Consider the following 11305-nt stretch of genomic DNA (forward strand, 5'->3'; position numbering starts at 1 on the left):
CGAAATGTACTTCAGTAAAAAGTACCCATAACTAGCAGCTGCTTTAAAGAGTACCTGACCTCCCTTTATATTAATAGAACAATAATGTCATTGTTAGCTAATGAATGTTTCCATGCTGAACAACGGCAACATGACAATGTTTTCATTGGTCCCTCTTCTTTAGAGAAGACCAGGAAATGATGGATACACGGATCGTGTTCAAATCAATAGGCACGCAATGACTCTAAATAATAATGATCACGCCACCAAACACACATTCAAACTAAAGGAAACAGCCTGTTTGGAAAATGTAAGAAGTAGAAAGTACAGGTATTTGGGTTCAAAATGTAAGAAGTAGAAAGTACAGGTATTTGTGTTCAACATGTAAGAAGTAGAAAGTACAGGTATTTGTGTTCAACATGTAAGAAGTATTCAGAAAAATAAGTAGTGGAGTAAAGTACTGATACCAGAAAAATGTACTTAAGTACAGTAACTAAGTATTTGTACTCCACTACTTCCCACCTCTGGGGATGAAGGTAGATCATGTGATGTTTACCTTTTCGAAGGCCTGCAGCAGCAGCTCGTGCTCCACGGTCAGATCTCTGAGCTCCTGATCCATGAGCTTCACTCGAGCTCGACTCGCCTGGCAGACACAGAACAAGAATCAGCTTTATTGGCCAAGTATGGGTCCAAATACAAGGAAAATGACTCCAGTCTGTGTTGCTCCTAGTGTAATTACACGGAAATACCCATACAGCTAAAACAACAAAACTCAAAGGTAAAAAAAAGAGTCTGTTTTTTCAAATCATAATTCTGACTCAAATCCCAGAATTTAACTAACTTTTGGTCAGATCTCAATTTAGTTTTTTGTACATTTGGCCCTAATCCTCATCCGTAAATAGCTATTTTCTCTTCCAAACAAGTGTCTCATGATAAATCCAATTCATATGTAGGATTAAAACATTCTGCCTAATAGTGACCCCTAGTGTTAAAATGAAAACAATGTCGCCCTATCCTTGTGTCTTTAAATTGAACCTGTTGATGTGGAAACTGATGGACAAATGTATAAAATGCAATACATATCCAAGTCATTTTCATTTTCTCAAAATACGTACCAACACTGAATGAGCACCGCCTTACATTCAACATGTATGTACCTAAGATAAGAGAGGTGTGCAATGTGTCTTGATGCTTTCTGAGCTGTGAACGCACCACCATCTTGTTCTTGGCCTGCTGGTCCTCCTGCAGCTGTCGGTGCAGAGCGGGCAGCGTCTGCTGGGCTTCCTGCAGAGCGTCGCTCAGCTTCCTGTTCTCCTGCTGCGCTGAGGAGAGGTCTTTGTCGGATCGAACCTGAAGCTTCGTCACCTCCGCAAGTTCCTCCTACAGAACAACAAACCATGTGGTGCAGAAAACAAGAGACACCGAGTTCTTGAACATCATTTGATATGTTACAAATTGCTTAATATCCCAACCTAAATACATTTTTATTTGATTATTTGTTTGTATCAAATTGTTGTGTGTAGCTTCAGGAATTTTTTTCTACAAGAAACCATTTTTTTAAACCAATTTTATTTAAATATGGAGAAATATGTTCTAAGGCACTGATTGGCTTAAATAGACTAAAGTGGTTAAAATAAATTCAATAAAAGTGTGCACAAATTCACCAATTTTTCTGTAATAAAAGTATATATTAGGGTATAAGCAGGAATCCTGAAGTCAAGTGTAATCCCTTTTAAGACCTTTTTTAAGACCCTTTCCATACATTTTAAGACCTCATCGCCACTTCGAGTTCTAACCGGTTACCTTGGCGACACACTTTACCTCACATTTACTATATACAGTATTGATTGTCCTTCCTTAAATGCCGTTTAATACTTTTTAATAGCCTTAATTTTCGCTAAATTGATTGATCAACTTTTAATACTTTTTAAGACCCCATGGACACCCTGATATATATATAGAATATATAAAAATAGAAATAATGAATTGCTACTCTAGAAAGAACATGTACTGTATACATTTGTAAGAGCTTTGTGAAACAATTAAAATACAAACAATCCTTAAAAAAATAATTTAAATTTGGCTCAACAAAATATTTGGCAAAAGCATTAGCACGTTTTATTTTGTAGGTAGAACAATAATTGAATTCTGTGAACCCTCCACCACTTCACATTCATGGCATTAGATCCTGTAAAAATACGTATTCTGAAGTAACGTCTCTTACCTTCAGCAGCTTCTGATCCCCCATCAGTTTGCTCTGAACAGCAGAGTAGTACTCCTCTGCTCCTCTGAGAGCTCGCTCCTGGTCCTCCATCAGAGCCACAACACGACCATTCATCCGGTCCTCCACCTCTAAAACCTCCGCACGCCGCCTCTTACCCTCCGCTTGGATCATCGCCTCGGTTTTCTTGTGGTATTTCACCTCAATATCTATTTAAATAGCAACAGAAGGAAATGTTTAATACAGTTTATAAAGGTTGTTTTTTTAATTAAAGTCAGAAATGTAGTTTGTTTACCTCTGAATCTTTTGTCGAAGGTGTTTGTCAGCTCCATCAACTCCACCTGGTGTTTCTGTTGAGAAGCAAAAGGCAACAGAGATGCTCACTCGTAGAAATAAACAAAACACAGTAAAATACACTTTTTCACCAATGACTTCTCCATGACTTCTCCATGACTTCTCCATGACTTCTCCATGACTTCTCCATGACTTCTCCATGACTTCTCCATGACTTCTCCATGACTTCTCCATGACTTCTCCATGACCTTTACCTAATTCTCCATGACCAAAGAAATGACTCTTTCTCAGCGCTACCACTGAAAATGGTTTATTTTAACATGGAACAGGAAAATAAGGTCTGCATATGAAACATGTTGTGCCTATCTAAAACAAATAACGTAGATCAAATAGTAGGCTTACTAGCTCCTACAGGCTGAAGCCACTGTAGACTAGAGGGCGTGATTGTAAACATTTCTAATCAGCTAAATACTGTGACGGTTAAATGCCATTTTACGTTTCATTACTACAATATGTATTATCATTATAGTATTACTATTTCGGCGATTAGATAAAATATAAATTATATTTGATGCAACTTTAGTTACATTTTCATAACTTTTCCAGGGCCTGGAATTTACATTTTGAATTTCCATGACTTTTCCAGGTTTTCAATGACAGTAAGAACCCTGTATATAACATACATGGAGATGTACATAGAAATCACACCTGCCTCAGTTCACAGTCCACTCAAATCTACACGTTATTGCTCACACACACACACACACACACACACACACACACACACACACACACACACACACACACACACACACACACACACACACACACACACACACACACACACACACACAACCCCTTTCCTTCCAAGTCTTGGCAAAGTATACATACATACAGACATTCATTTAAATTCTCTGACCTTTCCCTGGGTAGTCGATACAGACAGGTATGCTTACAAATCCGAAACAGGTGCTAAAAATAACTATAATTTTTATATAAATTCAATATAAGTTAAAAATTAAATATAAAAGAAAATAATACCCAACCAAAAATGATATGTAAATAAAATAAATACAGGAACAAATTCAAATAAACATGTGACCATTTTATAATATGTTTCTTAATGCTCTTAATGTCTTTCATGTTTGCAAAGCACTTTGAATCGCCTTGTGTTGAAAGGTGCTATATAAATAAACTTGCCTTGCCTTGTAAAAATGTCCCTAGTCTCACCAGTTTGAGCTCCTTGATGCAGTTCTCGTTGTGGAGCTTCTTCTCCCTGAAGTCCCCCTGCAGGCCGTGCGTTTCTGTCCTCAGCCCGAGCTCCTTCTCAGCGTTCTGCAGCCGGATGAGTCCGCTCGAGGAGACGCCGTCGATCTTCAGCCCAGAGACGGTGTTGTGTTGCTCAGACAGGACGTGCTTCAGCTTCTGCTTGTACACCTGAACACCAGCAAGGAGTTCATATATTGATCAACCCATCAACTGTGATTTATGAAAAAAGGACTCAAATGAATCAGTTAAATCATATAGTGATGGTGTGAGCATGATCTGTCATTTCTTCAATAAAAAAGTTATGTTAATAGTTAATATATATATATTTTTTTGTAATCACTTGATCAAATCAAATATTTATTATAATGTCAGAATTCAACAGTACATGATGCCCCATACAAATAAAGAATGCTTGAAAGAATATTTCTGAAGTCGCAGTAAAAATAGTGGTTGAATATAAAAGACAATATTCTGTGTGAAGATTTGAGCAGATAATAGTATTACTGGTAAATTGAAAGTATAAAACTAAAAATCGATATATTCATTTGTGTATTCAACTCAATTCAATAAAGGTTCTTATAGTCTTTAAATGTCCCCTTTGTTTTGTTTTCTCTAATCCTGTGTGTGTGTGTGTGTGTGTGTGTGTGTGTGTGTGTGTGTGTGTGTGTGTGTGTGTGTGTGTGTGTGTGTGTGTGTGTGTGTGTGGCTCACAGTGATCTCCACCCGGTGGCGCTCCTCCGCCTCCTCCCTCTCCCTCTGCCTGTTCCTCAGCTCGGCATTCGTCTCCTCCAGGCTCCTCTTGGAGATTTCCCAGAATGCCTGGATCTTGTCCCTCTCCAGCTGGAAGTAGCTCCTCTCCTCCCGCTCTCTGTCCAGCTCCTCTCGCAGGCGAATGATGTGCTCCTCCAGCTGGACAGAAGATGTGTGTAAAGAGCTGGACAATACATGCTCCTGTACAGGCCTACTCAAAGCCATGTTTGTTTTCCTTTAGTTAAATAAGGCAGAAAGTTACCGTGTGCCAAGCATGTTTTTTGTTGTGCTCCAGCAGATTTCAACCTGATTTTTAGATTTGGCAAATAATTGGTCATTTTGTTTCCTCATAATCAGGCTGCACAGTGATAACAGAGGCTACAATAAACTAAAAAATACATTTGTTTTAAACTTTTTCTTTTTTTTTAAAGAAAATATCTTTGGCGCCATGTTCAAGGATTCAAGGATTCAAGGCTTTTATGGTCATGTGTACATGGCTACAGTGTAGTTATGACAATGAAAATCTTAGGTCACAGGCTCCTCCAACATTGCAACACAATAAAACAGATACAATAGTACAAGTAAATAAAATAAAATAGAATATAGTAGAAATAGTGCAGAATAGTCTATAACGTCATTGGAATATTGATATATTGGTTTTAGATCATATTGATTGTATTAATGGTATATATGATACAATCAATATGAGAGGAGCCGTATTGATTTGTTCTGGCAGGAAGCTTTGGAGAGGAGTTGGAAAGCATTCATGCTTCACCATGGAGTGGCGCTGTATGCAGTGAGATCATGTTCATGTAGGTATACAGTGCAGCCACTATTACCTGATACTCTCTATTACTCTGTTGAAACAACTGTGCCAACTGTTTGCTCCCCATCTCTTCCTTATGTGTTATATATTCGGTATCCAACATAAGATTTAAGAAAAGGGAGAATTTGACTACACAGTTTCTAACTTTAATTTGTTTTCATACTTGTACATTTTGTTATAATACTTTTTCTTGTAGTGGAGTATTTTCCAGTGAGGCATTAGCACTTTAATTCAAATAAAGGATCTGAATATGTCTTACACACGCACAGCAGTGTGTGAGCAAGGCATTGCAAATAATGTGAAAATGAAAAAGAGTACAAAATAAACAAATATAAAATAAAACAGAACTGAAGTGTTAAAATATATACATATACATATTGACAGAGAAATATAATAATCTGTAAACCATGAAGGGCTAATTACAGTTTACAACATGTTAAAGTAGGATATTATCAACATTAAGTGTGCAATGCAAGGAATAGCATAATCAATTAAATGTAGTGTGATGAAGATATAAATACCCTCAAATAAAATTGTCAGCACTTCAACCCCACAGTCAGTGTTTATATCAAATATTAACAACAAAACATGTCTCTGAACCTCAAATACAATGTGATGCTAGTAAAAACGATAACACAGTGTTATAGTATAGCTTTGAGGCTAATGCTAGTTATCTGTGTTAGCTGTGTAAGCTGTAGTAGCATCGCAGCTCTCACCTGATCTTTAGACATTTCATCCGTGGAAAGACCGTCCACTACGGCCGAGGACTTCGCCTTCACGACCTTTTTGCTTTTAGTCTTTGGGGGCTGTAAAGAAATCACATGCACATTTCAGCTCCATGTCTAAAACACGCTAACAGTTATCTGACCTGTAGCTTAGCTTACAGTCTCCAAACGATCCGGTATCTGGCTCATGCTAACCTAACACATGCTTATTGCACTCAACAACAACACTGCTGATTAAAAGGAGTTTACTCACCATCGTGAAATACAGTACAGGCTAACAAAGGGGGGAAATAACGCTAAAGACAGGAGTTAGCCCGTTAGCCTGTAAACTAGCCGAGCTACAGTTGGAGTCCTCGGCAACATGTAAACAAAAGGCGTTGGCATGGCAACATCGTTTTCCCCCTTCTTCCTCTTCTGTTGAAAGTCTGCAGCCCGCACAGGTGTCTCCTCTTGAAGACTGGATTATAATTTATTAGCACATTTAAAGAACAATCTTAATATATCTCTGTATAAAATAAAAAATAAACATAAACAAATTGTAAAAATTACAAGGTTCATTTATTGTCATTGATTCCACAACACAAAACAGCTTTCCTGATGAATTGTCCTTTACATCTTTCCTTAACCTCTTCACGTTTTTCATCAAGACTCAGGGAAGTGGTTAGGAAAAGACATAGGACCTGTCTCTTTAAACTTCCTTCCTGAAAACAACTGATAGCTGTGATGGGTTTTAAGGACAAATGTGGCACTCCTTTGCTTATCTGCATATCACATTAAAAGGGGTTTCCAAATATGAGTTGCTTGTTGATTCTCATCTTTTATATTCAGGCATCAAACAAAAAAACATTTTGACACTACAGATTTCTGTAAAAAGTCCCCTTCTTAGAAAACAAAGCGGTATTTGGGTATTTTTCACACGGCTGGAGAGGTGTGGTGACCCGATTCATGTACAGGCTGAATTTACCAGAAGTTTATTCGCTGAAATTTCCCGTGTGAAGTGGAAATTGGGCGAGGTGATAAACACACTCCTCCCTGCTGCCTCCTTCAGCTGCTGGTGTTTTCACACTGTTGTATTTGTTATTATTGTATTGTGTAGTTGGCGTTTCATTGATGCTTGTCCAGTAATAAGGACTTCCATAAGGCTCCCTCCCAGGCTGATGCTCACTATCTTTAATCTCCTCGTAGATCCTCTCAGGTTCAGCTTCGTCCTCGTTGGGGTTTCTCTCTTCTCTGTTTTTGGAGAAGTGTCTCAGGGTTATGATCCCCAGAAGCACCAAAGCAGCACCAACAACGACAACAGGTACTTTCCAAAAGTCAGATCGTGGTTGGTTCTCTGGTTCTGCAGCGGTTCCCTCCTGTCCTGAGTCAACACCCAGTCCCTTGTTTCTCTGAGTGACTGGTTTATATCCAGCTTCAGGATCCACCATGTTGGGATCCTTCATTACTTCCAGATATATCCGGACTTTATTACAAAAATACATTTTTCCAAGATCGGGTGTAACATTTTCTATCACCAGTGAATTATCTGATCCGGAACCAAAGCGCCTGTCAATGATGTTCACTTTGCCATTTTCTATAGTGACAAGAGGCAGAGTTTTACCATCACCATCCATATGCCAACTCCATGTTACATCCCCTTTCTTATGAGGACAGTGCAGTGTTGCCTTCATGCCCGCCTGCACTGTTATTTTTTCAGGAACAGCTGAAAAGCAAAACGCAGAAAGTAGTTAAACATTTGTGGTAGACTTTTCTGTCAATCCAACAGTAGCCTATACCTCGTATATTTTTTTTATCTTCAGCGGGACAACAACAGCCATGATAAGCAGACAATTGGCAAGATAAGATGGTTTGATTGATTGATGATTTGCTCATGGTGATTTTATTAAAAAAATATCAACTACTGATTGAAAGAATAAAAACACAAACCTTAGACAAAAAGTAAAAAAGTTTTCTATGCTTAATTCTCCCAAACTTTTCAGTGACTTCAAGAATAACCAGTTAAAGACGCCGTATTCTGCTCATTTTCAGGTTCATAACAGTAGGCCTACGTGTCTCTGCTGTGACATGTCTCCATGCTTTAATGTTCAAAAAGCTCTTTATTCTTCTCATACTGTGCTGCAGCACCTCTGTTCACCCTCTGTCTGAAACCAGAGCCCAATCTGCTCTGATTGATATATGAAAACAAGAAAAAAAGCCAGAACTCGAAATGTACTGTATGAATATTTTAATAGAAACCTGTTAAAAATAGATCTTCTTACCTGTATAGCTGATAGAGAAGCATGCAGCGAGCAGCAGGAAGTAGAGACAAAGCATCATCTCTGCAGCTGGTGAACTCTGTTGTGTCAGATACGACTTAAATATAGTAGGCTATTTTTAATCTAAGAGGAAGTTATGAGTAATATGGCTGTGGGTCGAAAAGGTCTTGAGTGATTGGCTGTTTTATACCGTGGGGAGGTTCTCTGCGTAAGTTGAACTAATCATATCTAAAACGAAAAGAAATTCTGTCACTGTGAGAAAGGACATCTGCTGCTGAAATATTTAACAAAGTGATTTACTCCATTTCTCTTTCACTCAATTTGACTGAAATTAGATCTACAGTTAGTCTAACCATTGAATATTATTATACTGTATACTTGTTTTTACAGTACAGCTTAACCATGTAGCACATTCCTTAGATACTCTGATATACTGTATTATTCCTATTTTATTTCTACGGGTATACATACTGTATATTTCAACCATATTCGATGTAAATATTGCTATATTTTTTATGTTATTATAGTTTCCTTAAGATAGTTTTTTTTATCCGTGTTTAGACTTTTGTTTTATTTTATGTATGCACCAAAAACACAAAGATAAAAAGGAAATTTGGTATCTTATCATTTGTATTCTTATCCCTGCGTGAACTCCTATCTGCTCTACCCTCCCCCACTCTTATTGATTGATTGATAAAGGTCTTATCTCATTACGTGAACTGGTATTTAAAACATCAACGCGTCACTGCTTCTGGTTTTCTCAAAGTACATTTTCCTGCGTGAGGAAATGCTGTTCTTTATTCCAGACAATTATAGCACAACACATCGCCCACCCTAGCAACTAAACACAGTTGTTTAAATAAAATATATTATTTACACTCTGCAGTTGTTTATTAGCTCAGAAGCTTCTAGAACTTGTTGGTGTTGGGTGGCTGGCCGATCTGCGACAGATCCGCAAACGACACGTTGGCCGAGCCTCGCTTTGCTGGTTTGGCCTGAAAAAGAGAAACAAACAAGATGTAAACAATTAAATCACTTTTCTTGATAACATACTGTATCTGCTCTGCTCATGCATCTGATGGATAAGATACAGCAGTGATTGTTTCTGTTAAAGCTGCATACATTTTTGGTTATTTGGAATAAACAGAAAACAAGTATTTGGCGTATATACGAGTCAATAAACATTTGAAGAAATATCAATATGATGCACAGACAGTTTGATAAAGACAGTTGAACTCTGGGAATTGTAGTACAAAAACACAAAACTAAAATGGCATTTTTCTGCTTCCTTTTATAGCACCATTTAAGAAGTCAAAAATACATTTAAACTGCAACCATGTGCCAAAGTTTAGAGTATTTAGTATAAAAAATCAATTATAATTCCAGTGTAAAATATTACATATAACTCAATGTAGCATATACCTCAATGACAAAGCCCAGTGATTTTGGCCAGCGTCCGACCGATACCAATACTTTCTATCAGACTGGTGCATCACGAATAAAGACAAATAAACTATAAACAACAACCTTTAGGAGCACTGTGTTTGTGTTCCTCTTGTGAACACCTGATTTACCTGAGACTCGTGAGGCTTCCAACCGATCATGTAGAGGATCTCGAAGGTGGCCGGAACCGACCCGTCCTCGCTGCCATACATCTCTGAAACAAATTCAAACACACACACATAAACACATGCAATAAGGAAGCAAAAACATTGGTTTTTCATGAAGCAAAGCTAGCAGTTTGCTTCTGCTTCCTGTCTTTGTGCTAAGCTACAGAAGGCTAACCAGCACAAAGATGAGTTTGACCATTAAAGCTGACAGTGAGCTGAAAGTAACTTCATGTACATAAGTACTGCACTTAAGTAAAATGTTCAGATACTTAAGTAGCTCCATTTAAAGCAACTATACTTCATCCTGATCGGATTCTGAAATCCTGATCAGATTCTGAAAGCAGACAATAAAAAGATAAATAATAAACATATTAAATATATAGAAAAATGTGTTATTAGTTAGTAATACAATTAAGATAAATAAGCACACGTCAATGGCTACAAAATTATTAACTGAACAGAAAATAGGAAATGTACTTTTTCCAACATTTGTCTGACACATTTAGTTTGCAGATAAAGATTATTTATACAAAATATAAATAAATACAAAATAGTGTCTTTAATTAATTAAACTACCCGGCAGTACATACATAAGGTAAATGAGCTCCACATGTAGCTGTTGCAACAATTAAACTAATGAACACATGAATGCTTTAATAACTATAATACAGCAATATAATATAATATCATTCTGAAATGGTATTCTGCATGTTGAGTATTTTTCCTACTTTGATGTTTTTATGTTGTTCTTGTATCTGAAAAAAGTTTTGAATTCAGGATTTCTACATGCACTTCTTCTCAAAGATCTGAGTACTTCTTCACGACTGAAACCTGATATCATTTGAGAAAGCAAAGCAAAAACCATGAGAAGAAACACTTCAATAGAGGAAGTTAAACCAGCAGAGTTCAAACAGCGGCAGAAATGTGAGTATTTGAAGCTGATGTGTCAGTGTGCATACTGAGGAACCATAACACCAGATCAGGCTTAATAAGGTCAACACTGTGGGAGAATGAGAACAGAGAGAACAGAAGTGTCTGAAATAAAGAAACACCTAAATATGGAATCTTATTTCAAGAATAAATCAGACCCGATGTTATATTTTTCCTATTTTTAACATATCGCAAAAATGTGTCTCTCTGCTCCAACACATTTGCACCATTCATAAAGACTGAACACTAACTCTGTTTAATTAATGCTTAAATTACACTGTGCAGCTAACATTGATAACATCTGTATGCCTTAGAGCAGTGGTTCTCAACTGGTCAGGCCTCGGGACCCACTTTTTCCCTAGTCAATAGATTGCGACCCGAAATGTTGAACCACTCAAATCTATTCAACAAAATCGTGCAGTAATACTCTTTTCAGCATTATTAAT

The 11305-nt window shown here is 37.3% G+C and overlaps 2 protein-coding genes across 2 annotated transcripts in view; both read right to left on the reverse strand.

Annotated features, from left to right (window-relative positions):
• Positions 1 to 535: 535 nt before the first annotated feature.
• Positions 536 to 6412, reverse strand: LOC104959709 (growth arrest-specific protein 8-like; the record flags this gene model as incomplete). Its single annotated transcript, XM_010787608.1, has 8 exons — positions 6318 to 6412; positions 6056 to 6145; positions 4475 to 4672; positions 3725 to 3931; positions 2496 to 2550; positions 2204 to 2409; positions 1192 to 1359; positions 536 to 622 (listed from the first exon to the last, which is right to left on the reverse strand). Coding segments are annotated over exons 1-8 (1014 nt in total), but the record flags the coding sequence as incomplete, so codon positions are not given.
• A 2324-nt stretch (positions 6413 to 8736) lies between these two features.
• LOC104959710 (NADH dehydrogenase [ubiquinone] 1 alpha subcomplex assembly factor 5-like) overlaps positions 8737 to 11305 on the reverse strand; it is a gene marked incomplete at its 5' end in the record, with an annotated part of 4494 nt that continues 1925 nt past the window's right edge. The window contains 2 exons of the mRNA XM_010787609.1: positions 8737 to 9314; positions 9894 to 9976. Of these exons, the coding sequence (XP_010785911.1) occupies positions 9228 to 9314; positions 9894 to 9976 (170 nt within the window). The remainder of the gene's footprint in view (positions 9315 to 9893; positions 9977 to 11305) is intronic.

The sequence above is a fragment of the Notothenia coriiceps genome, unplaced genomic scaffold (assembly GCF_000735185.1).
Source record: "Notothenia coriiceps isolate Sejong01 unplaced genomic scaffold, NC01 NC01_scaffold00030832, whole genome shotgun sequence".
Lineage (NCBI taxonomy): Eukaryota > Metazoa > Chordata > Actinopteri > Perciformes > Nototheniidae > Notothenia > Notothenia coriiceps.